The 26495-nt window shown below is 47.2% G+C and overlaps 6 protein-coding genes across 7 annotated transcripts; 4 read left to right on the top strand and 2 right to left on the bottom strand.

Annotated features, from left to right (window-relative positions):
- Positions 1-183: 183 nt before the first annotated feature.
- On the top strand, positions 184-3289 carry D19A. Its single transcript, XM_017162434.3, has 2 exons — positions 184-1281; positions 1340-3289. The coding sequence occupies exons 1-2, from the start codon at positions 321-323 to the stop codon at positions 2950-2952; spliced, it is 2574 nt and encodes an 857-aa protein (XP_017017923.1). The 5' UTR covers positions 184-320; the 3' UTR covers positions 2953-3289.
- A 371-nt stretch (positions 3290-3660) lies between these two features.
- D19B lies at positions 3661-6422 on the top strand. The gene is made up of 2 exons (XM_017162437.2): positions 3661-4631; positions 4693-6422. The coding sequence occupies exons 1-2, from the start codon at positions 3755-3757 to the stop codon at positions 6162-6164; spliced, it is 2349 nt and encodes a 782-aa protein (XP_017017926.1). The 5' UTR covers positions 3661-3754; the 3' UTR covers positions 6165-6422.
- A 275-nt stretch (positions 6423-6697) lies between these two features.
- Positions 6698-9527, top strand: LOC108071629 (zinc finger protein 540). The gene has a single exon (XM_017162412.2). It carries the CDS (start codon positions 6791-6793, stop codon positions 9365-9367), a length of 2577 nt encoding a protein of 858 aa, XP_017017901.1. The 5' UTR covers positions 6698-6790; the 3' UTR covers positions 9368-9527.
- A 44-nt stretch (positions 9528-9571) lies between these two features.
- Positions 9572-13899, bottom strand: LOC108071628 (E3 ubiquitin-protein ligase SHPRH). Its single transcript, XM_017162411.3, has 9 exons — positions 13703-13899; positions 11778-13650; positions 11165-11720; positions 10931-11108; positions 10486-10871; positions 10305-10420; positions 10017-10248; positions 9790-9950; positions 9572-9737 (listed from the first exon to the last, which is right to left on the bottom strand). Exons 1-9 carry the CDS (start codon positions 13857-13859, stop codon positions 9572-9574), a joined length of 3825 nt encoding a protein of 1274 aa, XP_017017900.1. The 5' UTR covers positions 13860-13899.
- A 460-nt stretch (positions 13900-14359) lies between these two features.
- fmt (phosphatase 6 regulatory subunit 1-like protein fmt) lies at positions 14360-23930 on the top strand. Of its 2 annotated transcripts, none has more exons than XM_017162414.3 (11): positions 14360-14481; positions 14636-14892; positions 14964-15163; positions 15218-15542; positions 15601-15914; positions 15972-16110; positions 16171-16289; positions 16350-16878; positions 16942-17006; positions 17071-18102; positions 18483-23930. In XM_017162414.3, the coding sequence occupies exons 2-11, from the start codon at positions 14833-14835 to the stop codon at positions 18628-18630; spliced, it is 2931 nt and encodes a 976-aa protein (XP_017017903.1). In that variant the 5' UTR covers positions 14360-14481; positions 14636-14832; the 3' UTR covers positions 18631-23930. The 2 variants fall into 2 exon arrangements, with proteins under 2 accessions (XP_017017903.1, XP_017017904.1); XM_017162415.3 differs by having other exon boundaries at positions 14368-14481; positions 14700-14892.
- A 230-nt stretch (positions 23931-24160) lies between these two features.
- Positions 24161-25800, bottom strand: Prdm13 (PR/SET domain 13). The gene is made up of 2 exons (XM_017162390.3): positions 25257-25800; positions 24161-25155 (listed from the first exon to the last, which is right to left on the bottom strand). The coding sequence occupies exons 1-2, from the start codon at positions 25798-25800 to the stop codon at positions 24275-24277; spliced, it is 1425 nt and encodes a 474-aa protein (XP_017017879.1). The 3' UTR covers positions 24161-24274.
- Positions 25801-26495: the final 695 nt, after the last annotated feature.

The following is a 26495-nucleotide window of genomic DNA, read 5'->3' on the forward strand; positions in this document are numbered from 1 at the left end:
TAATATTTAATTATTTAATTTATTTATATTTCTAATTAAGCAAAAATTGTTTGTTTACGCAGTTTGAAAATGTCAAAAACTGTTGCCATAACAAGGGTTAATGCCGTTCACAAGCAACGTACCCAACGAGTCCCCCCACCTCCAGCGAGTAAACTCGTTGGAAAGTCGTTCTTGTCTTATTGCCTACTCGCCCGTCCGAACGTCGACGAGTATACAATTTTTTCTGTGTCAATATTATTTTTTTTACTGCTGGCTGGAGGGACGCAAAAAATCAGACGAAAATCGCCCAATCCCGCAGTGCCGCTCGCGAGTAACCCAATATGGACGTGGCGCGCACCTACTCGATCCACAGCCTGTGCAGGATTTGCCTGAATCACCTGCAGAACGACGCCGACTTGTACGACCTGTATCTGGTGCCAGGACTGGCCAAGAAGCTTTGCTTCTGCACCTCGCTGTCCGTGGAGCAGAACGATGGCTTCCCCAAGAACCTGTGCACCCAGTGCTACTCGAAGCTCACCGAGCTGCACGATTTCCAGCGCCTGTGCGTGGACTCGGTGCAAAAGTTTCAGGATCTGGTGGCCAGCAACGCCTTCGCCTGCCAGAGCAACTTCGATGTGCTCGATCCCAGTGTGTCCGTGCACGACATCCCCGGCGAGGAGGAGGAGAACATCAACTATGACCCGCTGCTGAACCACAAGATGGAGCTGATCGAGAACGAGGAGGATGTGTTCAAGATGCTGGAGCACGTGGACAAGGAGGCCGAGGAGGTGGAGAATGGCACCCAGCAGGAGGAGGAGGACGACAAGGCCGGCGTTAGCCACATCAAGATGTTCAACGACGAGTCCTCCATCGAGAGCGGCAACGACAACGACCGCGATCTGGACTTTGAGCCGAATAGCAGTGACGACGACATTCCGCTGGCCCAGCGCCTGCGAGGACCTGGTCCTGGATCATCATCCCAGCAGGCCCGCAAGCCCACATACATCAAGGCGACAGGCAAGCCGCGTGGCAGGCCCAAGAAGATAAAGCCGCCGCCGGACGATGATGAGTTCACCAGCGATTCGGACGACTCGGATGACTCGGAGGAGGACAACCCCGACGGTACGCCCAGGGAGAAGCCGAAGAGGAAACGCATTCCCGCTGACGAGCGTCACCTGCACCGCATCATCGACTGCCACATCTGCCACCAGAAGTTCAAGAAGGCGATCCGATACGAGGAGCACATGAAGTACCACAACGACCTGCTGCCCTTCCAGTGCAAGGTGGAGACCTGCAAGAAAGGTATGTCCTGGATTAAGGGTTCCTTAACTAGAGATGTATAACCACGCCCTTCTTTCAGGCTTCACCACGGCTAATGGCCTGCGCATCCATATTGACCACGCCCACACCGAACTGTCGGAGGTGCACACTTGCACCGCCGAGGGCTGCGGCAAGACCTTCCCCCGAGTCCGCCTGCTCACCTTCCACATGAAGAAGGTGCACGGCCTGACCAAGGCGGCGGCTCCGCTGCGCGACTTCCCCTGTACGGAATGCGACACGGTCTTCCGGTGCCCCACGGCCCTCAAGAAGCACATGTACAAGCACACGGGCGAGGAGCTGCCCTATCCGTGCAACATCTGCGGCAAGCGGTTCGTGATCAACAGCGCTCTCAGGGATCACCTGATGCGGCATGCGGGCATCAAGAACCACGTCTGTCCCTACTGCGGCGTTGGAAAGACGACCCGGCAGGAGTGGAATGCCCACATCCTCACGCACACCAAGGAGAAGAAGTTCAAGTGCCGGCAGTGCGACCACGCCTCCCACAACAAGCAGGCCCTGTCCAACCACGTCAAGGTGGTGCATGAGAAGAGGAAGGACTTTGCCTGCCAGTACTGCGGCAAGACCTTCGGGAAGTCCCATGCCTGCAAGGTGCACGAGCGGAGCCACACGGGTGAGAAGTGCTGCGAGTGCAAGATCTGCGGCAAGATCTTCCTCTGCGAGAAGAGCCTCACGAAGCATCTGAAGACGCACGAGAAGCGCGATTTGCCGCCGGCGGAGCCGCTCCGCCAGCAACTAAACATTCCCATGCCAGGCCAGATGGCGGGTCAAATGCCTGGGCAGATGCCAATGCAGATGCCTGGCCAGGGCGATGGCCTGCTGCAGCAGCAGCAGCAGATGCAGGCTCCCAATCAGATGCCCAGCGATGACATGCTCAAGGCTTGCGGCGGCGGGTCCGCTGCAGTGCCTCCTGCAAAGCCCAAGAACTCGCGTCGCGTACAGCGGGTGGATATTGCCCAGTTGGCGGGCACAGCCGTCAATCCCATACCCTCGGTCTCGGTGCCTTCGTGGTCGCCGCAGGTGAACTTCACCAAAAAGGAGGGCCAGCACATCTGCCCCGGCTGTGGACGTGGCTTCAACAACATTGGCAACATGAAGCTTCACTACAAGATCATCCACGAGAAAGTCAAGGACTTTGCCTGCCGCTTCTGCCCCAAGCGGTTCTCCAAGGCGCAGATCCTGCGCCACCACGAATGGATCCATACGGGCGAGAAACCCTTTGAGTGCAAGATCTGCGGCAAGCACTTCCGCCAGGAGACGGCCCTCAAGAAACACATCAAGACGCACGAGAAGCCTAATCGTCGGCATGTGCCCGAGCGCAGTGCGCCCACCCAGATCACATTTAGGAAACTGGATCCGGACGAGCCGCGGAACTTTGATCAGTACCAGGATCCGGCGGTGGAGCGGGCGGCGGCCACGGCCGAGCTGCTGGCTCACCAGCTGGAGGAGAACGAGGCCAGGCGGAAGGCGGACATCGAGCGGCAGAAGATAGCGGCCGCTGCCTGCGAGCAGCTGACGAAGCTGCAGCAGCAGCAGGACATCATCAAGGCCACCACCTCGTACGATGGCTACTATGCGCAAAAGGCCCAGGCCGAGGGCACCAGCGTCGATGCCCTAAAGATCGACCATGTCTAAGGCCAGAGGCCTCATCCAGGAATTGGCTTTATCTTATCTCGTGCGACATTTGTATCCCCCACTTCTACGCAGCAGCTATCACACTGTCCGGAAGGTCCTTAGGCATGCCTCGAATTGCTCTCTAGCTGGATCAGATTGTAGATTCATGGGGGGCCCTAAGCCCCCTTAATTAATTAATCGCGTACATATTACAATATGAGCACTTACTTTATACATAATATTTTATACTTTATACCTTTTACCTTTATACATACATGCAATATATGTATCCTGTGTTTTCCGTGTAATGTCTCCCGTGCTTACTTAGAGTAAAGGATTAAAAACAACATAAATATTAGCCAAGGTTTTGGTCTTACTCTCTGGATGGGAAGTGGATTCCTAATGACTATAGATATAATGGGATTTGAAGAATCTAAAACGAGAATTTTATATCTATCTGATTTTCTTCCAAAAAAATATATATTTTTCAATTATATTTTCCTTTTAAATAATAATTTAAAAATTACCCAAATTTAAATTAAGTAAATTTTCAAAATATGCAAATTTTGAAATGATTGTTCAATATTTCACGCATTGACTGTAATTGAACCTATTACTCGAACCACCACTGTAATCTACTCGCTAAACTGTGGGCATTGCCAGACCGTCTCGTTGCTTTTAAGCATTACAGTGTGCCCAGCTGCTTTTCGCTTTTCCTCAAGAATTCTCTGGTCAAGCCGGTCACACTGTCAAGTGTTGTATTCAATTTTTCTCGGCAAAGAACTATTTATCTCGGCTGAAGTTTTCCGGATCTCTCGGCAAGATGTCCATCTCTGACGGCAGAGAATACTCTATTCACACCGTGTGCCGCACCTGCCTGTCCGCGCTGGACAACACGGCGGCCTACGATCTCTTCCTGGTGCCCGGCCTGGCCAAGAAGCTGTGTGTGTGCACCTCCCTGTCCGTGGAGCAGGCGGACGGCTTCCCCAAGAACCTGTGCACCCAGTGCTACTCGAAGCTGAACGACCTGCATGAGTTCCAAAAGCTGTGCGTGGACTCGGTGCAAAAGTTCCAGGATCTGGTGGCCAGCAACACCTTCGCCTGCCAGACCAACTTCGATGTGCTGGATCCCAGTGCTGCAGTGGCCGACTTGCCGGGCGAGGAGGAGGACAACGTCCACTTCGATCCGCTGCTCAACTCCAAGATAGAGATCATTGAGAACGAGGAGGATGTGTTCAAGATGCTGGAAACCGTCGAGAAGGAAGTGGAAGAGGTGGAAAAGGAGGACATGGATGTGGAGATGGAACAGCCCTTTGGCGAATTCTCGGCGGAGGACTCCTTTGAGAGTGGCAACGACAATGACCAGGATGTGGACTTCCAGCTGAACAGCAGCGACGATGACATTCCGCTGGCCCAGCGCAGCAGGAGTGGAACTGGAGCCCGCGGACGCAAGTCGAAGGCCAAGACCAAGGCCAAGCAGGAATCCGATGAGTCCAGCTCCTCGGACGACTCGGAGGATGGGTCCAGCAAGGGCAAGGCCAAGCGGAAGCGGATTCCAGCGGAGGAGCGCGATCGCCACCGTCTGATTGACTGCCACATCTGCCACCAGAAGTTCAAGAAGGCCTTCCGCTATGAGGATCACATGAAGCACCACAACGATCTCCTGCCCTTCCAGTGCACCGTGGAGAGCTGCAAGAAGGGTGAGTATCCTGGAGGCTAAGCCCCTGCCCCCAAGATCAATCTAATGGTTTGAGTTTGCAGGCTTTACCACCGCCAACGGGCTGCGCGTCCATGTGGAGCACGCTCACACAGACACCTCGGCCATGCATCCGTGCACCTACGAGGGCTGCAACAGGTCCTTCGCCCGGCCCGTGCTGCTCAGCTTCCACATGAAGCGCGTCCACAAGGTGGACACCCCGCAGCGGGACTTCCCCTGCACCGAGTGCGACAAGGTGTTCCGATGCCCCACCGCCCTCAAGAAGCACATGTACAAGCACACCGGTGAGGAGCTGCCCTTCGCCTGCGAGATCTGCGGCAAGCGCTTCCCCATCAACAGCGTTCTGCGCGATCATCTCCTCCGCCATGCGGGCATCAAGAACCACGTCTGCCCCTACTGCGGCGTTGGGAAAACGACTCGGCAGGAGTGGAACAAGCACATCCTCACGCACACCAAGGAGAAGAAGTACGAGTGCCGGCAGTGCGACCATGCCTCCCACAACAAGCAGGCGCTGGCCAATCACGTCAAGGTGGTGCACGAGAAGAGGAAGGACTTTGCCTGCCAGTACTGTGGAAAGACCTTCGGGAAGTCCCATGCCTGCAAGATCCACGAGCGGAGCCACACTGGGGACAAGTGCTGCGAGTGCAAGATCTGCGGCAAAGTGTTCCTCTTTGAGAAGGGCCTTACGAAGCATCTGAAGACGCACGAGAAGCGGGATCTGCCCAAGACCCAGCCGCTGAATCCCTTGATGGGTGATCCTGCTGCCACCGCCGCCGCCACCAGCACTTCTACGATTGCCAAGCCCAGTCCGCATCTGCGGGGCCGCGTTGAGCGTGTGGACATTGCCCAGCTGGCGGGCACGGTGGCCAATCCGATACCCTCGGTCAACCTGCCGTCCTGGTCGCCGCAGGTGAACTTCACCAAGAAGGAGGGCCAGCACATCTGCCCGGACTGCGGCAAGGGCTTCAACCATGTGAGCAACATGAAGCTCCACTACAAGGTGGTGCATCAGAAGGTCAAGGACTTCTGCTGTCGCTTCTGTCCCAAGCGGTTCGCCAAGAAGCAGTACCTCCGCCACCACGAGTACATCCACACGGGCGAAAAGCCGTACGAGTGCAAGGTCTGCGGCAAGCACTTCCGCCAGGAGCAGGTGCTCAAGACGCACATGAAGGTGCATGACAAGCCGCCCCGTCCGCCCGGCAAGCCCAAGGAGCCGGCGGGCCCCAAGGCCGAGACCAGCACTTCCGTGAAGCGCCAGCAGCCGAAGAATTTCGAGCAGTATCAGGATCCGGCGGCAGAGCGGGCGGCTGCCACCGCCGAGCTGCTGGCCTACCAGATCGAGGAGAACGAGACCAAGCGAAAGGCAGAGGCGGAGCTGCGGAAGATCCAGGAGGCCGCCTTTGAGCAGTTGAACAAGCTCCAGAAGCAAACGGGCACGTATCAGGGATTCTCCGCCCAGAAGGCCGAGGCGGAGGGCAGCACCTCGTCGGATCACCTCAAGATGGACCACGTCTGAGCGGCAGGATCAGCATCCCCAGCCCCACAACCCATCCCATTTACTATGTGTTTCTGTGAAGGACATAAGTATGCGTTATAGGACTCTAAGGTTTACCATCTAGTTTCCGTCATTTTGCAATAATCCCTTTGTCTAATTTGTATGTAACTCCATCCCCTCCAACCTCAGCGGCTTAAGTTTGTATTTTATTGTATGATTGCTAATTGTATTCATTTAAAAGTGTCGATTTAAATATAAATAAACAAATAAGAATTTGGAGAGTGCTTGTTCAGTGTTGGTAAGCGGCAGTGGGTAGTGCTGAGCGCAGTTAGCTTGTTTTATAGCTAGTTAGCTAGATTTCTGGCTTTGATTTTGGCTATTTTTCCAACTGCGAAATAAAAAAAATTATTTTAATAAAAAAATATTTGTTTGCAATATTAATTAGTTACATTAAAATTAAATTTTAAATATTAAAATATATTTTTATAATTTTTAAAAACTTTTCTAGCCATTTGGCTATTTTTCCAACTGCGAGCATCACTGTCACTCTTGTTTTGGTTTGTCTGACGCGTAAAGTTTTTTTCTCCGCTTAAAACAATTCCTCCCCAACGCCGGACCCCTTGAGATTCACTCTGGAGCTGGGCACCATGGACCAGGAGGGGGCCCAGTACTCGGTGCATGCCGTGTGCCGCATCTGCCTGAACCGCCTGCCGGGCGACGGCGCTGGAGCCGGATGCTTTGACCTCTTCCTGATCCCCGGCCTGGCCAAGAAGCTATGCGTGTGCACCTCGCTGGTGGTGGACCAGTCGGATGGCTTTCCCAAGAATCTGTGCACACCCTGCTACGCCCGGCTGGACGATCTGCATGAGTTCCAGAAGCTGTGCGTGGACTCGGTGCAAAAGTTTCAGGATCTGGTGGCCAGGAACGTTTTCTGCATGCCTCAGAGCGGGCAGATCAAAACCTTTGACATGCTGAATGTGGCTGGAAATGGGGCTGACATGGTGGGCCCAGAGGATGAGGATCGCATCAACTTTGACCCGCTGCTGGATCACAAAATGGAGCTGATCGAAAACGAGGAGGATGTGTTCAAGATGCTGGAGCATGTGGACAAGGAGGTTGAGGAAGTGGAAAAGCAAGTCAAGCACGATGACGGCGATTTAATGGCTTTTCTCGAGACGAATTCCTCCTCGGAGAGCGAGAGCGACCACGACCAAGATGTGGACTTTGAGCCCAATAGCAGCGACGGCGACGATGACTTGCCCCTGGCACAGCGCATGGCCAAACCCAAGGCCAAGCGAGCCTCTGTTAAGGTAGAGGAAGAGGAATTTCTCTCTGGCTCCGAGGTGGAGGCGGACGAGGAGGGGAGTAAGACTAAGTCCAGGCGTAGGAGGGTACCACCTGGCGAAAGGCACCTGCACCGCATCATCGACTGCCACATTTGCCACCAAAAGTTCAAAAAGGCCATACGCTATGAGGAGCACATGAAGCACCACAACGACCTGCTACCTTTCCAGTGCAAAGTGGAGACCTGCAGGAAAGGCTTCACCACCGCTGGCGGTTTGAGGCTTCACATTGACCACGCCCACACGGAGCTGTCGGAGGTCCACAACTGCAGCTTTGAGGGCTGCGGCAAGTCCTTCCCGCGCATCCGTCTACTTACCTTCCACATGAAAAAGGTGCATGGGATCACAAAGGCGGCAGCGCCGCCACGGGATTACCCCTGCTCCGAGTGTGAGAAGGTGTTTCGGTGTCCAATGGCCCTCAAGAAGCACATGTACAAGCACGACGGCAAGGAGTTGCCCTTTCCCTGCAACATCTGCGGCAAGAGGTTCGTCATAAACAGCGCTCTAAAGGATCACCTGATGCGGCATGCAGGGATTAAGAACTATGTCTGCCCCTACTGTGGCGTTGGAAAGACCACCAGGCAGGAGTGGAACACCCACATCCTCACCCACACGCAGGAGAAGAAGTTCAAGTGCCACATCTGCGAGCATGCCTCGCACAACAAGCAGAGCCTGGCCAACCACATCAAGATAGTCCACGAGAAGATCAAGAACTACGCCTGCCAGTACTGCGGCAAGACCTTTGGCAAGTCGCATGCCTGCAAGATCCACGAGATGACACACACGGGTGAGAAGCGCTGCGAGTGCAAGGTCTGTGGCAAGAAGTTCCTCTATCCCAAGAGCCTGACCAAGCACCTGAAGACCCACGAGAAGCGTGTGCTCCGAGCCATCGAGACCTATCGCCAGCGGCAGGTGGAGATGGGCGAGACAGCGGGCGAGCAATTGGTTTCAGCTCCAGCCGAGCTCCAGTCGTGCCTGCCAGTCGAGGGCTTAGGAAGCAGCGAACCCGCCATCAATGCCGCCGACGAGCTGCTCAAGGTATGTGCCGAGTCGGTGGCCACCATACCCAAAGATCCGCGTCGCGTTCAGCGCGTGGACATAGCCGAGCTGGCCGGCACCGCTGTGAATCCCATACCCTCTGTCTCAGTGCCCTCCTGGTCGCCGCAGGTCAACTTCACCAAGAAGGAGGGCAAGCATATTTGTCCCGGCTGCGGTCAAGGTTTCAATAACATCGGGAACATGAAGCGACATTACAAGATCATCCACGAGAAGGTCAAGGATTTCGCCTGCCGCTTCTGCCCCAAGCGTTTCGCCAAGGCCCAGACTTTGAGGCATCACGAGTGGATTCATACGGGTGAGAAACCCTTCGAATGCAAGACCTGCGGCACGCATTTCCGCCAGGAGACGGCCTTGAAACGCCATCAGCGCACCCACGAGAATCGTCCGCCCGTTATCTCGCCCAAGTTCTATGCCGCCCGCGAGGAGCTGGAGGAGCAGGAGCGGAGCAAGCGGGAGGCCAAGCGGCAGGCAGAGGCCAAGAAACGGGAAATAGCCGAGGCAGCCAAGGAGCAGCTATCCTCGCTGCACAAGCTGGAGGGCGCCAGCGGCCTGCACTCTTATGGTGAGTACCAAGAGGCGGCGGCGGAACGTGCTGCTGCTTCCGCCGAACTCCAGGCCCAGCAGTTCGAGGAGAATGCGGTGAAGCGGCGTGCAGACGAGGAGCGTCAAAAGATCCAGGAGGCTGCCTACGAGCAACTTCAACGACTGCAGCAGCAGCAGGAACTGGACAAGGTGCAGGCCTCCTACGATGGCTACTACGCGCAGAAGGTGAACGTGGAGGGTAGCAGCACTCTGGACGCCTTGAAGATGGACCATGTGTGAGAAACGTTTGTGGCGTTTAACGCGGGGAGAACAGATGTAAATGAAGAGCAATATTTTATATTTTACAGATATATTTTGCTTAAAATGGAGTTAACTTAGGTGTAAGCTTAAAGTTATAAAGATTATATAGAATATTATAAAAAATACTGATAAGACCTAAGATTATCAAGTGGAATGTGTTAAATCCTTTCCTTTCTCTTATAACTACTCCTTATCCTTGAGTATGAATAGCTTCTTGAGGCTATCCAGCGACATATTCTCCAAGTCCCAGTGAGTGGACAGAGTTTCAGTGTCATCGGCTGAGGTTATAAGTGACAGAATGTTCTCCTCTATGGTGCTATTCACTATAAAGCGATGTACCTTGGTGGGTCTGCAAAATATGAATAAAAACGTTGCTCTAAATTTGAGACCCCAAAGCTCACCTTGTTTGGCCAAAGCGATGGATGCGACCTATGGCCTGGAGTTCATCGCCGGGATTTAGTATTGGTTCCACCAGAAAGACATGTGTGGCCTCGATCAGATTGAGACCCTTGGAGCCCTTGGAAATGGGCATTAGCAGGCAGGTAATCTTGTTTTTGGGATTCTGGGAGGAGGATTGAAGGGTGAAGGTTACTATAAGACTTAAAGAGTTCACTTTCAGTTAGCAAACCTTGAAATCCTCAAACTCCTTGTTGGTGCATTTGCTGCGAAATTGAATGCCATTGAAATGCAAGGCTCTGCCTATTTGCATGAGTATAGCCTGCCATTGCGAGAAGATGAGTACCTTTTCCGTTTCATCAGCCTCTCGGATCTTCAAGACGAGTTCCACAATATAGGCAATCTTGGTGGAAAAGTCACCAGCTATGGACTTGTGGGCACCACGGCGTATCGAGTAATACAATCTTTAAGGAAAATGTATTTAAAACATATTTATTTAAGGCTTATTTAGGTGGCTTACTGTGGCGAGTCCTGACGACAAAGTGGGCACTTGGTCCCTTCCCCTTTGTCCAATCTGCTGCGCATGGTATCCAGACAGTGCTGGCATACAAAGTGGCCACAAACCATCATCACGTACTAAAAGAGAGGGTAACTATTGTACCAAAACTGAATATTGGCTATAAGTCAGAGCTCTCACTCACCCTCAAATCGTCCTGGGTTTGGCAAATGGGACAGGGCTTGTCGGTGGCATCTTCCTTGAGGTGCTTTAGGTACTTTAGCCTGCCGCAGAGGCGGGTAAAGTTCAGCTGCGCCTCGTTTAGATTGGACAAATTGAACTGCAGCTGCTCCTCCAGCTGGCAATGGTGGATGCGGTAGTTGGACTGCTTCTCAGGATCATCGGTGAGCAGAATGCGCATACGGCACATTTCCAGCTCATCGAAGGCCTTCACCATGTACTCGACTTCGATCCAGTACTTGATCTGGCACTTGACCAGGCTTTGCAAGGAGGCTAGAACCTCGAGCTGGTTTTGACACTCGAGTTGCCATTCGCTAAAGTCTGGTTTTAAGCGGACAAAGGCGAAGATGGCTAAGGGATGTGGGAGAGAGGTTAAAATAATATCATATCCTTTATTGTTTTTTACTTACCTTTAATTAAACAAATCTCCAGACTGGGCTTCTCTAGACCCTCGGCAGCCAAAGCCTCTTCCTCGAGCTCCTTGGCAAAAAGCAGGCACTCGAATTGGTTCAAGGAATCCCTGATTTTGCACAGGCGACAATGACGTTGCTTCTTCGGCTTTTCTGGCTTATCATAAGGCTTGTCTTCCTGTGGAATTTAAGTTTAAGTTAGGAAAAAAGGAAAAGATTTCCTGCTACACTCACCAATATAACCGCCAAGTGACAATCGGTGACGCTGCCTATAAAATTGATGATCTTCTGCGGGAGTCCATCTCCTTTTTTAACAGACCCCCAAGCTGATTGCATCACCTCCTTAAGGTACACAAACTCCAAGAGCAAAGTGTTCTTCAGTTTGTTTAATTTTTGGTACCAAATATCCACATAATACACCAGGCCGGCCATGCTGTCCACATCCCTGATCTTGTCCGCGGCTAAGTTTTGGCGCATAAACTCTTCCAGCATCTTGTTCCACATGGCATTTTGAAGTGTGGGCTGGTGGTGCACCACTGCGGAGAGGAGTTCAACGCAGTTGCTCTCGTTTTCCACTTCAAGCTGGTTTACCTCCTTAAGCTTGGTTTCGTAGGCATTTAGAGCTGCCTCCAGGACAGCTGTGTTGTCCTCCAGATACTTCCACTCCAAGCGCTTCATTTGCGCCTGATAGTTGAGCTTCTCCTGGTCGGAAAGCTGGTCGGGAGTAGCAGCCAGCTCACTGGCCTGGAGGAGATTGAATATGGCATGGATTTGGAGCACGCTGTCCACCCTGCAAAATGAAGAAGATGTAAGCAGGGAAAAGAGGGGGAAACTAACTAATACCCACGATATATTCTCCTGGTTGTAGTCCTCGGCCAGCTTTAGCACCAGCTTGTAGTACCTGATGGCCTCGGAAAAGTCCTCCCGTATAAAGTGTATGGAGGCCAGGCCATTGTAGGAGGAGGCCCAGCTGCGCAGCTCTGTTTTGCACTCAATTTCATTGTTGGACTTCAATCTGGCCAGAAGCTCTTGAGGATTCAGATAGCAATTGCTGGCCACATTGCTATTGATTACCACAGGCACCGAGCAGGTCTGGCGAATGCGCAAGAAGGGCTTGAGGATAAGGCGCAGCAATTGCGGCGAGATGGCCGCCAAGGAGGAGGAGCTGTTGTCTGCATTATAACGCGTATGCTTGGCCACGGCTTCCAGGAACTGTTGATGGCACTTCTGGTGCTCCTCCCTGTAGTACAAGGACTCCACATTGCTCAGTTCCAGTCGATGCACCACTTGAGTCTGGGGAGGAATGCCCAGTTCGTGCTCTACTTTGGACTTGCAGGTGCGCCACAAGCTAAGCTCTAGGACCTCCAGCAAAGGTTCCGGCCTGAAGTTCAACTGAAAGGCCTTGTCTATGGTTTGCCAGGCCTCTGGGGGCCGGCAGGCTTCCGTGCGACCCACAAACTCTAGCAGAGGCTTTAGGTCATCAATGGTGCCGGTCACCGCCCAGCGGTTAACAGCGGGCAGCAGCCTAACCATCTCCGCAGCCTGCGAGGTGGTGCTCTCCACCATCTGCGCCTCGTCCAGGCACACTCGCCACCAGTTGACCATCAGCAGCGGGCAGCTGGGCCGCATGTACAGCTGCTGGTGACGCATTTGTCGATCCGACTTTTTGTCCGCCGTGTGATGAATCTCGTTGCGGAGTATGCTGTAGTCCGTGAGCACCACATCGTACTGGGCCAGCTCCAGGGGATTCACCCAGCTGCCGGCGTGCAAGCCGCGATACAACAACACCTTTAAGCCAGGCGAGATGTGCTTCTTCATTTCGTGAAACCACTGCATCTTGATGGCACAGGGTGAAACTATGAAGGTGGCTCCAGTTTCCACCAAGATCTCCCTGGTCTTTGCCAGCTCGGACCAACATTCAGGACACAGGTGAGGCAGGTCTGCGGTACTCTGAGTGCCCATGCAGTGTTTATGCTGCCAGCGGCCACACTTGCTGCACTGCATCCTTGCTCCACCCTTTCTCAAGCAGATGCAAAAATCCTGCCTCCCCTCTTTGCGCTTCCTTTTCAGCGGCAGCTCGTCGCCCAAGTCGTCCAAGAGCCGGAGCCAGTATTCGTTTCTATAGGTTTCCTTGGGTCGGGGATTTAGCAGCAACATGGCCAGGAACTCCACGGTCTTGCCCAGACCCATTTCATCGGCCAGAATGCCGCCAGGGGGCAGGCAAATATTGGGCAGCTCCTCCTCGTAAGGGTAGAACTGCAGGCAGTAGTTGTGCTTGAAGACGCGACTTTGTCCGTCGACGGCTTGCAGGGGCGTGTACTTGGCGGGCAGCTCTGTTGGGCGCTGCTCCCGGCCCAGCATCCAGGAGACCGTACGCTCCTGGTACTTCCTTAAGCGCGACTGAAATCGTTGTGGCATATCCAAAGCCGTCTCCTGGTTTGGATCCGCTGCCTGGCGATGCCTTTCGTAGAGAGCATCGAACAGCTTTGTGCTCACATAGGTCTTGAGGGGCTGCTGGTGTTCCAGCTCTTGGCGAGCTACCTCGAACTCCAGGCTGGTCGCGTAATCCTTGAACACCAGCGGGAGCAGGATCTCAGCCAGTTCCAGCTCGATGGGACGGATTCGGATGTGGGTCTGCTCATGGCGAAGCACCAAGCTCCATTGGCCAGTGTCCTGCTGGATGGCCCTAAAGCACAGCCTTCTGGTGCGTGCTTTCTGGCCTAAAATTTATCATTAAATTCATTGTTTCCTGAGAACTTTGAAACTACTCACTTTTTTGCACGGCAATCACAATAACGTCGGCGTGCTCGGCCAGAAATTCCTTGATTCGCCATCGCCGCTTGAGGCAACAGAACTCTGAGGGATGCTCTGGGTCCTCCAAATCAAGGATTTCATCGGCAATTTCGCATAAAACAATGCCGCTATCCATTAAATGTTGTATTTAAATATTTTAAACCTTTTAAATAAAAACACCAAAGCCTGCTAAGGACCTTGGTGGATTTTACAAGATTACACCAACGGTCACACTACAAATTTGCGTAGATCGAAAACGATAAACGCAATTTTTTTTAACTTGAACCTATTTTTTGCAAACATTTTAATAAAGCTGCAGGAAACACAAACTAAAACTAAATAATAAAATAAATAAATAAAAAAATAAATAATTCGAAAAATTACAATTTTTTATTGTTTTAAACACCCCAAAATACATTTCCTTGGTATTAATGATTATAAATTAAATAAAAAGTTGATATTATTGTTTTCAAAATATAAAAATGGAAATTAGATTTTAATTATTTTAAATTAAAACAAAATTAATCTAGCAGCCCCTGGTTTTTGTTAGTGTACTTCTACTTCAACGATATATCGATAGTGAAGAACAAAAATCGACTATCGGCCTGCACAGCCCTCGATGGTGGCTACTATCGATACTTACTATCGAAGATTTTCCACCTCTACGAAGCAGTGAAGAAAATTATAGCGTGGTTTTTTCGGTAGAAAAACAATTAAAAGTGCAACAAATAGTGAGAAAAACAAAGTCCAACCAACTCGTAAGTGTACCCGCCACGCCCACGCACCCAATCGAAGGGCAGTTAAGGGGCGGTAACTCGTTTTTCGGTCCGCATTCGTAGTGTATATGTGGGCCTGCTTGGCATAATTACAAAAATTTACGCATTACTTTGTTGCTTGTGTGTCCCCCGGCAGTGTGATTTAATTGAGCGACTGACTCCGCGTCTGGTTATCCTCCACTCTGATCCTGATTCCGCAGAGCCCCGTGCATGCCCAGTCAGCGACGACCCAGCGACGCCCGAGCCCAAGCGATCCGCGAGCCCAGCGAAGAGATATCTTGATTTTTTTCGCCCCAGCCTGAAAGTGTCACCGCCAAGACGTACGTGCGAAAAATGTTTTGGGACAAGGGTTATGCGCCCTCCGCGAATATAGAGGCGCTGCTGGAGAAGGAGGTGGGTTGGGAGGTTACACCCCCCAAAACTCCTGATGGAAACTTACCCTACTATATTGCCTACCCCCTTAGAATTCCACGCTGGAGGAATTCCTGGACGAGGAGGACATACTTCAGGAGTGCAAAACGCAAAAGAAGAACCTGGTCAACTATTTTACACGTCCCGAGGTCATACGGCGACTGGTGGAGCTGATCACAACCGAGCCCTCTGAAGATGTGCCCATGGCTCAGCGTTTCCGCTATGCCAACATGTCCTGTGAGATACTCACACTGTAAGTCTGATGTCCTGCTGTCCTCGGTAACCTCGTAACCCTGTGTGTTTATAGTGGCCTGCCGTCCCTGGATGAGAAGCTGCTGACCGATGCGGAGACTTTGCAGCTGCTGTATTCATATCTGGAAAAGGAACCACCGTTAAATCCATTGCTATCATCGTTTTTTAGCAAAACGTTTAGCATGCTCTTTACCAAAAAGCCTGAACAAGATTGGTTTTTGTATCAACACATGTGCCTACAACTCCTGGAGTATATTAAATCGCAGAAGACCTTTTTGGATTACATTTGCAAACACTTTGACACACCGGTCATACCTGATCTGATAATGCAGATGATGAAGGACATTGAGGGTGGTCAGCTCAAGCGGAATCTATTCGAAGTGAGTTTCTTGGGGCATCAATTATTTTATTAAATATTTAAAATATTATATTTTCTAGTGGCTAACTGAAGATAAAATTGTTGAGAGACTGATTGCAATATTGCGTAATCCTCAAGAAACGGACAAACATGCTAATGTTGCCGACTTTTTCTGTGATCTTATTAACCAAGGGCGTCTAATGCGCCAAACCGAGCAGGAGAATGATTCATTTGAGCCGGCCTTTGAGGGCTCCAATCCCATACTAAAGACGATCGAGTCAGCGGAGACAATTGAAGCCTTGTTAAATGTGATTTTGGAACCAAACGCTCAAGAGAGCGCCATCTTATCAGGAATATCGGTTGTACTTACCCTCATCAAGCCAATTACCTTCAAGTGAGTTTTAAATATTATATATTATACATTTTATATTATAATTTTTCTTTGGCACAGAGATGAGCCCAACTCGGATAGGCAGCTGCTCTTGGAGAAGCGTGAGCTTGAATTCCATCAGGAAGTGCAGGAAACTGTGATCACTGTGATGGCGCCCCGCCTTCAAGAATTTGTTCATGTGCTCAAGAACCCGCCTGCGGTGAGTTTAGGTTTTTGTTACGAAAAAAACACTTTTATATATGATTTCCTGCCTTTCCAGAAACCCACGCTGGAGACCACGGCTGCTGTTCTGACGCCCCCCTTTGGCAAGACACGCCTTCAAGTGTGTCGTGTGTTTACCGCCCTGCTGGAGACCAAGCATGAGACCATTCAGCAAGCGTAAGTTTAGTCTTTTAGAAAAAAACTAAACATAATCTAACTTTTCTTGCCTTTACTTAGAATCTGCTCCACCGAGTATTTTAGCTTGCTGCTGGATTACTTCAAGCAGTATTGCTGGAACAACTTTCTGCACACCGAGCTGGAAAAGGCTCTTCATTTGGTGTTTTACAACGAGCTGGCCAACGATAATACCGCTTCCACCGAGGTCACAGGCTTTCCCAGACCTCCAGGATGGATTATCAATGCCATACTCAATGTGGGCACAGAAACTGAGTTTGAAGAGCTAATGAATGCCCAGAATGAAGCCAAACGAGCAGAGGCTGGCAAGGAGGAAGTGAAACAGCAGGAGGCTAACATTGAAATTGAAGAGGCAGCGGAAAAACAAGAGACTCCCATAGAAGTGGCAACCGAAGCTAAAGCTTCTCCAGCAGAGGAGGCAGAAAGTGATCTTGCCAAGCAGGAGAATGGTGAGGAGGTGGAGGTAGAGGTGGATAAAAGTGTACAAGAAGCAGAGCCAGAGCCAGCGCTCAATGATCTCGACAAGACCAAGACTTTGCCCAGTGCTCCACCCTCCGAAATGCAAACCCATGTGAGTTATTCTATAAACCCTACCAAAATATATATATTAATTTATTGTTTGCTTTCTTTTCAGTTGATTGTCAACTGCCAGTTGGTGTCCAAGCTGGTTGACTATTGGCAGCACAATGCGCAGGCGCAGTAAGTCATCATCAAACAGAACCCCTTAATCTTACCATTCAAACTCATGATTCCCCCCGTGCAGATCTGCTGAAAAGGGTCGCCGTCTGGGCTATATGGGACACCTCATCAAAATACTACGCCACGTCACGAATTGTATATCTGCTTCTGAACATATCGCCGCCCTTATAGCCACCAGTCTAAGCAACGAAGATGAGCAAAAACTTTGGCAGTCGCTGATTGATGCGGAAGCCGGCGAGTTTACCCTGGCGGTCAAGCAGCAAACCAAACTGCTGGCTGACTGCAATCCGCATGAGGAGAACGAGTACAATGTGGGCTCCAAGGATTATTTGGGCGAGACGAATGCCTGGGATATTGGCACTTTGTCGTACAGCAACATGGGCTACAGTGATCTGGACAATACGTTGCAGGACATTGTCTTTACCATGGACAACGATCAGAATCTATTCCAGTTTGGACGCAACATTGACGACGAGGATGATGACGATGATGAGCATCATGGCGGTGATCACTCGGGCTCTGGTGATGGCCATGGTCACGGTCATGGTCACGGCATGTTCACCAAGAACTCTATTACTCTGAACAACCTTGCTGATCCTTGGGACATGGACGTTCAGTTCTCCGACATTCCCGGCGTGTCTGCCCAAATCAACACTGGCACCGCCAACTGGGGCACGGACTTTAATGCGGATAACTTTGCTGATTTTGATGCGCACTTTAGCACTTTTGGCAGTGATCTGGGCAAGCCAACCACTGCGCCGCCTGATGAGGAAGAGGAGGAGCAGCAGGTGGAACAGTCTACCCACGCTGGAGAGCCAGAGTCTCAGGAGCGGACAACTCCGAGCACTGATGATCAGCAGGCTGAGTACGACAATAATGCCAACGTGGAGAAGGCTATAAGTGACAAGTTGCTGGCCGAGTCAAGCCCTGTGGAGACTGCCTCGATCGTGACTAGGCTGCAGTCGGTGCTGCTGGACGGCGAAGAGGACTACGAGGACGATGAGGGCATGTGGACCAAGCCCTTGGGTGGCGCCACGGAGGCCACAGAGCAGCCAACGCCCATTTCGAATGGACCAACCAGCAAAGTGAATGAATTGTGAGTGTGAATCTTGCATTTAAGGGATTTAAAATATCGGTTTTTATCGATAAATTTACACATATCTAATTAGGATAATAGATTAATTGATTTATATAAATTCGATAATCGATAATCGATAAATATAAATTTATATTTAATTCCCATACCTAGATAGGATAATAGATTGATCGATTTATACAAGTTCGATAATCGATAAAATCGATAAATCTAAATTTATATTAATTTTTTTTTAAATATGTTTTTGTTTTAATTTTTTTCAATACCGATTTACATTTATATATATTTTATATTATATTATATATATTTTTGTGTATATATCATTATGTTTCAGTTGATAAAATTAGTTTTCCTTCTATTTTCCATTTTAAAATTTGCAGCAACCATGCCAACGACAACAGCAGCAGCAACGTGGACGGTCAGCAGCAGCATATCCACGAGCAGGCCAACATCACAACAGCGGAGCAACAGAAACTGGCCGCTAGCGCCAAGACGAACAATGTGGAAATAGCCACAACAACCACATAAATATGCATCTCTCACCCCGCACGCACCAACGCAATTGTAAAAAAAACAGAAAAAACAAAATGCCTTTGATTTGCTCTTCGGTCATTCTTCTACAACATAATCATGCATACATATTTATATGGATATAGATACCACATACTACTATATACTATATACTACCTATACGTACATATTTAGCAGGCTGCAAAGTACAACAAATGATTTGTATTGTATTAGCAAAAAGGCCGAAGCCCGCCCAAAAAAACCAAAATGAAAAGGAAAAAAAAAACTCGAAAAACACAAAAAAAAACTTTAAGAAAACAAAACAAAAAAAAAATTGTTCAAAGTATGTTGTTGATTCCTTCTGCTCCTCGCTCATATTGCCAATTATTTTAATTATTACTCCTCCTTCGTGTTTCCTAATTAAGCCAACTTTGTATTTTGTTTGTAAACTATATTAGTCTGTCGTCTTAGAGCGCCGCCACTTTCAATACTCTCCATGTGTTGGGCAACGAATGAGCATTACTTAAAGTACCAAAATTCAACGCAACGTCTTAGAATGCTTAGTTTTATATTATATTATATTATATTATATGAGGATTATCTATCTATAAATATAATATTTTAAAATGGGGCTGTCCATATACATACGTCCTTTGCCCTCATTTTTGTTTAGAGGGGGAGTCCCGAGTTCGAGTCCCTCCTTAGCACGAGAATAAGAGATATATAGACAGCCCCCCCACCACTATTATATCCCTGTATTTTTTAAATCGGAGACTTGTATTTATTGTATTTTTGAGAACGAGAAAGCAAGGGCAATGCCAAAATACCAAACTAACAATCACACACACCAAAGACCATATAATAACAAGATGGCTAAAGTCCTCATTAGGTTCTTTGAGAGCGTAGAATTCTTGAGAAAACCTGAGCTTAAAAGTATCTCTAAAGCGGCCTCTAGTTCTGGTTTTTTTTATCATAATTTGAAGAGAGCCTTGAACCATTTGTATGCCGTTACTCATCTTGTTATTATAGGGTCTTTGCACACATGCTGCAAGCACAAAAAGTACGCTATACGCATTATGTATTAGAGAGAGGTAAGCAGATCTTTGCCATTATATATGACTTTGTTCGTATACAAATCGGTTAAACCAAAAAAAATATAAATATGCTTTGTCGAAAGTACAAAAACACACTGAAAGAACCTACTAAAAATAGCAGAAATGCATAAAGAACGAAGGCAAAGTAGGGACTTGAATGACTTACCCACACCCCCGATCTACACAAGCCACAACAGCACTACCTATATGACTACTATACACGATTTCTATATATTTGCAACCAGAACCAAACGAAACAAAAACGAAATGAAACGAGAAATTCAAATGAAGACTTTCCAAGAAGACATTTTAAATTTACATTAAATATATTAATTATTTTTTTTGTGAAAGCTTTTTTATTTGCTTGACGACGCAGAAAGAAATATGAGAAAGGAAAAAGAAACAAATATGCCATCTTTTGCTTCCAAATAATTACAATTTAATTATGTTTACAAATAAAAACAGAAACTACTTTAAAAGTAAAATCGATGTTTGTTTTACACGAGACTTGCTCACCAAAAAAAATAAGAAAATAAATAAAAAAATATATATATAAATAAATAAATAAAAAATAAAAAAAATGTAGACACGTAGCTTATATTTTAAGATGGGCAGCATATCAGGCACAGATGTGTGGAACCTTAATAACACACACCACTTCTCTTACCCACACATCCTAAGCTAAAATCCTTGTTTGCTGGTTTAATTAACAAACATTTGTTTAGGAAACAGTAAACCAGACACAATTTTGCACAAATTTCAACTGGCTTGCCTTTTATTTTTGCATAAAAACCAGAAAATGTATCAAAAACAACACAAGTAAAAAGCATATTGAAACATTTAAACTATCTCTGATGAAAAACTGTGATAATTAAATGAAGTTGCAGGGTATTTGATAAAGCAAACTTAATTTAAACAAAAATTGTAAAACATACAACAAAACACAGCCAACACATACGAGACACTCACTCACTCACAGGTCAAGTTTATATGCAACACAATCAGGCAACAGGACACGTCTAAAGCAAACCAAGAACAGCAATAATGACAACTGCAATGAAATCTAATTGAACGAGTTTTAATGTGTAGTCTGTAGCAGCTCCTTTCCCTAGCTTCTCTCACAAAACCAAGTACTAAAACTAAAACTAAACTAAACTAGAGTTTAACTTAAATACTCATATCAAGCAGCGCCAATTGTAAACCTTGTACATAAAGAGAGCGTCAACAATTGTCCCCAGTATTGTCTTCCCCCTAGTTTTGGTACCCAAGAAGATGACGTTGATCGAGTCCTTCCCTTGTGCATATGCCTTACTAAGAAGAACGAAAGATAAAACCACTTAGAGAGCCTAGTTATAGCCCGTATTCCCCTAGATATATAGTTTCACCTACATACTGTGTGTCTTTTAAATGTTAAGCAGCTGCAGCAAGCTTGATATACGAATAAAAAATAAAACCAAAAGCGGAATTATAATAATACCTAAAAACAAAAAACGATGTAGACAAAGTCTTGTGGGCAGCTTTAAGCATTTTGTTTGTCTAATTATAATAATTATATAAACTTGAATAAGAATACCAAACGTCCAAAGTTTTTATGCAAAAACAAGAACTAAGAACTAACAATTGTGAACAAGAAAGTCTTCAGAAGAAACAGAATTTTACACACACATAAGAGTGCTGCAATCCCGTTAATTGTGTGTATATTCTAGAATATTTTGTAAGTGAGGTTGTAATTGTAATTTTCGTGGCGCAATTATTTGAGACAAAACGCAAGACGGGATGAGGAAAATTCTATTTTTTAAGAATGATAACGTATCGTACCAAAGACAATATAAAGAACAAGATGCTTAAGCAATAAATCGTCTGTCGTTACGCATCTTATTCCTTATATTCCCTTTGTACATTTTTTGGTCGTCTGTCTGTGTGTGTGTTCAGCAATTCAGTATTTCAATTAAGCCAATTCAATGAATACCCCCAAAAAGCAATGCTACAATGGTTTCCAACTGCGAACCACAGATAAAGAATTAAATATATATAAAATCAATCGAATGTCTAATGCTCTAACTCTTTAATAAAAGAACCAGCGGGAACAACAACGAGGAAGAAGCAACTGTAATACCACAAAATATAAAATTAATTACTTACAACTTCATACAGTAAATATAAATATATATTTGACAAAAGGCATAAAAATAAATCAAATTGTTAACGGATAATGGTTAATGGATATTTTGTTAAATGCGAAACTTTGAACGAATTACTAACCAACATAAACATAAAACATTAGCAAATAGTTAATGAGAAACCGAACCCAAGTGTGCTTCATGTATGAATTTATGTTAGATATTTACAACAACAATACGCGTATACATATTCCTAAACTAAACCAAGCCACATACAGAATTTGCATATTACTCTTAACGATTAACAACTATTGGTGTCTACATTATATATATACTAAACTATATATAAACTATACTTACTATATATATTACCTTTGTATATGTAAAACCGAGTACAGACTTTTGAGAACTGTGAAACGTATCGTCAAATATCCGGAAACCGAAACCGAAACAGACATATTTGTCAAAAGCTACAAGTTGCTAATAATGAATATTAAATACGTTAAGTGCTCAAGGTGATAGCTGCACACTGGGGTGGACCTTTAGTGGGATTTAAGATCTTTCGCAAACTTTTTCTACTGAAAAAAGGGAGTTAAGTTAGGTTTGCTGAAAGTTAAAAGTAGTTTTGAAAGCCTGAGCTGACATTCAAGGCAAACTTCAATTTAAACGGGTCAACATGGCGTATGAGTAACTTAAAAACTTTGTTAGGCCTTAAAATTCTAATTTATTTATTGCAGGGTATTATTTTTTTAGTCAGAAGCTTTTAGGGGATTTAAGGAGTCATTTCCGACCCTATAAACCATATATATTCTTGATCAGCATTAAAAGCCGAGTCGATCTAGACTTGTTTGGCAAAAACAAAATTTTTTGAAATTTTTATTTTCAAAATTTTATAAGGGGTTACATCATTAAAATTCTCAAAAATCGACCAAAAATTTCAATATCTTAAATTTTAAAATTTAAATGCACATTTTTTAAGCTAGAAAAAACTAGCAAAGAAAAACTTTCCAAATTGAATTTAAGACTTTTTTGAGTTAGTTATGCTTTTTTTAAATCCAAAAAAGAAATCATAAAAAATCATGGTTAAAAATATATTTATTTGAAATGAAAAACATTGTAGAAATTTAATTTTTAAGAGCTTTAAAATCATTTAAATGAGAAAGAGAGTACTCTTTAGAGTACATAAAATGGTTGATAAGATCTCTAATTCCAACAGGTCCACCCTATTGCACCCACACACACACACACAACACTCACACAGTAACACACCCACACACAAAACTCGCCGCTTCGCTTGCCACACATTGTTTTTGGTCGAAACTCCAAAGAAATACTTTAAAGCAAATTACTAACCCCAAAGGGACACTCTGGAATCGCGATTTCTTGAGTAAGTGCCTTAAAAAATGACAGAGAAAGTAAAGAAAAATCTGAAGAAAACTTCGAGGATGATTTGTTTAGGGAGTTAGAAATGGGAAATGGAAAATAGAAAGTGAAGGGAAGACCTTTGTTCAAAAAAAAAACTTTACTAAGTGTTAGCCCCCGTGCAAACCAAACTAAATGTAGTTCCATAAATCAAACAAACAGAATAGTTAACTCTACGCTCCGATCTATACTACAATAAGTGCATATATATATACGTATTTAGTGTATGTCTTTACCTTAACTGTCGCATTTCTACACACAGGCATAGGCATTAATTAAGATTTGTATTTGTGAGTGTTTTTAAGGCCCCCGTCTACGTTTTGCTCAACGCACACACCACCCAGACACACACAACACACACAAAACACACTAAACAAACACCAAACAGAGACAGACACCTGCTTTACCCCAAGTTGAAGACAACTTGTGATTGTTTTGCATGTACCCTAACATTAAGCGAGTATACACGATTATATAAGGATCAAGATTCCGCCAAAAGCGGAACAAGTAAAGCGGAAACGGAAGCTAAGGCGAAAGCGAAAGCTAAGGCGAAATTGTAAGCATACAACTGTACGAGTAATAGCATTAATTGTCTAACAATAAGATTTGTGCATTATACGATAGAAATTCACTTTGAATTCGTATTGAAATTTATCAATAAAGCGATACTATTTGATTCATACATGTTTGTTTAAGGATAATATTAAAGGTGATATAAAATGTTTACAAAATTTAGTTATTTTAAATTGAAATTTAAACTTAATTCAGAGGTCCTTGAAAAATTTCTGATCCTGGTTTCAATAGCAAGATCCCCAAGATCCTTTTCATTAATCCCTTTCCCAGCATTAAAATCATAAATATTATATTATTTTACTTCTCTATTTTATTATCCAACTTTAAATTAACTTTAAATTACATTTAAAAATTCTTTACTTGGTTTTGTACAAAATTTCTTAGAGATAGTCCCAGTTTTATTTTAATTTCCTATCACAGCATTGCCTCAAAAAGATCGCCATAAACACAAGATCAGCTCGATTTGGAAGTGGAGGCAGTGGCTACCCTAGAGCCGCCCGTCATCGTGGTCAAGGTGCTAGTACTAGTGCTGCTGGACTGAGAGCTGGACTGACTAGAGCCACCATGCCGCGTCTCCATGTGCCGCTGCAAATCCCTTCTCCTCGGAAAGGTCTTGTTACAGAGATGGCACTGGTAACCAGCATCCGCTTCCCCCTCAATATCTACATCGCTGCCAGCTCCACTGGCTCCTCCACCTTCTCCTGCTCCCGTGCCGCTGCCAGGATGAGTTTGCAGGTGAAGACGCACATGCTTGTTGAGATTGCTTGGATCGCCAAAGGGTCGCAGGCAAAACTTGCACTTGAGCGGCTTAAATCCCGTATGGGTACGTATGTGGATCTTAAGGCCATACTTCCTGGAGTACACCTTGCCGCAGTAGATGCACAGGTGACCTTGCTTGGAGGCACCCATATTGCTGACTATGGCCTCGATCTGGGCAGCCGCGTTCATTGGATGCGCGGCCAACGGGGTGGCACTGGCCATTGAAATGGAGGGCAGATAGGACAGAGGACCCGTTGTACTCGTCGCCGTCGTCAAGGGCAATCCCTGGGCCAGGGCGGCGATCGGTCGGAAGGCGGAGAAGCGGGGCGGCATCTGAGGAGGTGGTGGCGGTGGCGAATGCGAGGGCGAAGTCGAAGAGGTGGACGAGGCTGCCGGAGTGGGTGAGCCCTGGGTGACGACTGTCTGACTTCTGGCAGCTGCCTTTAAGGCATAGTGAAGGCGCATCCATAAGATGTCCATGGCACTGCGTCCACAGCCGAGGGCCAGGTGGATCTTCAGGGGATGTGGAGTCTCAAAGGTGAGGTGGCAAAGGTGGCAGGTATAGCGACTGTTTCCTGGAAGAATTAGAGAAGGATTATGATTAGGATTAGGTTGATAATTTATTAAAACAAAAAATACTTTTAGAATTAAGAGATGTCTCTGAAGCCATGCCTACCTTGTATATTTAGGGGCGTCAGGAAGGGTATGCCCATCAGGAGCACTAGCTCCTCGCCAAACCAGGCCACGATCTCGTCCTCCCGTGCCACATCCCTCACCAGGCGCACTCGCACCTGGCCGCCCTGCAGCTCAAAGATGGCATTGAAGCTGTACACATCCTCGGAGAGCTTGATCTGCCGCAGCAGCGAGGCAGATACGATCAGTTCGCCATTGGCCATCTGACAGTGGCTTCGTCCTCCGTCCGTGGGCGTGGCCGTAGAGCTAAGCAGGGCCGAAGTAGGCACGGGAATAGAGCAGGTATCCTTGGGCGTATACTGGGCTGTGTAGACCCCAGGGCGGGGATTACTCCTCACCCTCTTGGCTGGACTCGGTGCAGTGCTCGTTGTGGGTGTACTTGGCGTGGCCGCCAAGGAGGAGGAGGCGGTGCTAATGGTTGTGCTCGGCGAGAGACTGGTGCTCGGAAGCAGCTGCTCAATCCGGAAGATCAGGCTGGCCGAGGAGCGTTTCTGCTCCAGACTGTCCAGTTGAGCTGTCGTGTGCATCGTGCGCGTTCGAATTCGATTCTGCGTCCCAATTGGAAGCGACCATCCGTTTTTATACCATCCGTGGTCGCCGCATCCTGCTCCCTTATTTCGGATTTGCCACGGCCTTGCACGGCTGGCGGCAAGTGCAAGAATTCCCAGCCCAGAATCCAGTCCACCGGCACCGGCTATAGCCTCGACATAGCTACGCACTTTGCCGGCTCAGGCAGCAGCAGCATCAGAATCAGAATCATACCATTCCATCCCCCGGCTCATTTGGCATCCCTTTTTCTGGCGAGGTGGTCCTGCCTGGTGGTTGCTCGGCAAGTGCAACATCATGTCCTCGCAATCACCAGAGCACTAAGCCAAGCTAAGCGTCCTGTAGCAGCAGCAAGTGTGCGTATTCCGGCGCCGAAAAGTATACCCATCCTCCCCCTTTTTTGCAACTCTAGAAGTCCTTTATTTTTTGGCTTTTGGGCTGCGCCCAAGGAAAATGTTTTTAATTGAAATTAAACGATCGTTTGTTGTTACCCCTCGCCTCCCTTTGTGACTGTGGCTGTTTTTGCTGTAATGCCACCATATACAAATCGCATTCGCCATCGTCAATGTCATTCTCGGCAAACTCCCTCCTTTGCTCTATTGTCAAGTTCCCCCTTTTCTATGAGGCTAATGCCATAATATATTGGCGTGTATCGTTTCACTATTTGCGGTTTGGG

This window comes from Drosophila kikkawai, chromosome 3L (assembly GCF_030179895.1).
Source record: "Drosophila kikkawai strain 14028-0561.14 chromosome 3L, DkikHiC1v2, whole genome shotgun sequence".
Lineage (NCBI taxonomy): Eukaryota > Metazoa > Arthropoda > Insecta > Diptera > Drosophilidae > Drosophila > Drosophila kikkawai.

Coding starts and splice junctions, on each gene's coding strand:
- D19A (XM_017162434.3), top strand. CDS start 321: ATGGACGTGGCGCGCACCTACTCGATCCACAGCCTGTGCAGGATTTGC. Junction 1,282..1,339: donor GGTGGAGACCTGCAAGAAAG/GTATGTCCTGGA, acceptor CCCTTCTTTCAG/GCTTCACCACGGCTAATGGC.
- D19B (XM_017162437.2), top strand. CDS start 3,755: ATGTCCATCTCTGACGGCAGAGAATACTCTATTCACACCGTGTGCCGC. Junction 4,632..4,692: donor CGTGGAGAGCTGCAAGAAGG/GTGAGTATCCTG, acceptor TTGAGTTTGCAG/GCTTTACCACCGCCAACGGG.
- LOC108071629 (XM_017162412.2), top strand. CDS start 6,791: ATGGACCAGGAGGGGGCCCAGTACTCGGTGCATGCCGTGTGCCGCATC.
- LOC108071628 (XM_017162411.3), bottom strand. CDS start 13,859: ATGGATAGCGGCATTGTTTTATGCGAAATTGCCGATGAAATCCTTGAT. Junction 10,249..10,304: donor TGTCGTCAGGACTCGCCACA/GTAAGCCACCTA, acceptor TTTTCCTTAAAG/ATTGTATTACTCGATACGCC. Junction 9,951..10,016: donor AGGAGTTTGAGGATTTCAAG/GTTTGCTAACTG, acceptor TCCTCCTCCCAG/AATCCCAAAAACAAGATTAC.
- fmt (XM_017162414.3), top strand. CDS start 14,833: ATGTTTTGGGACAAGGGTTATGCGCCCTCCGCGAATATAGAGGCGCTG. Junction 16,111..16,170: donor TGCTCAAGAACCCGCCTGCG/GTGAGTTTAGGT, acceptor CTGCCTTTCCAG/AAACCCACGCTGGAGACCAC. Junction 16,879..16,941: donor CCTCCGAAATGCAAACCCAT/GTGAGTTATTCT, acceptor CTTTCTTTTCAG/TTGATTGTCAACTGCCAGTT.
- Prdm13 (XM_017162390.3), bottom strand. CDS start 25,800: ATGCACACGACAGCTCAACTGGACAGTCTGGAGCAGAAACGCTCCTCG. Junction 25,156..25,256: donor GACGCCCCTAAATATACAAG/GTAGGCATGGCT, acceptor TAATTCTTCCAG/GAAACAGTCGCTATACCTGC.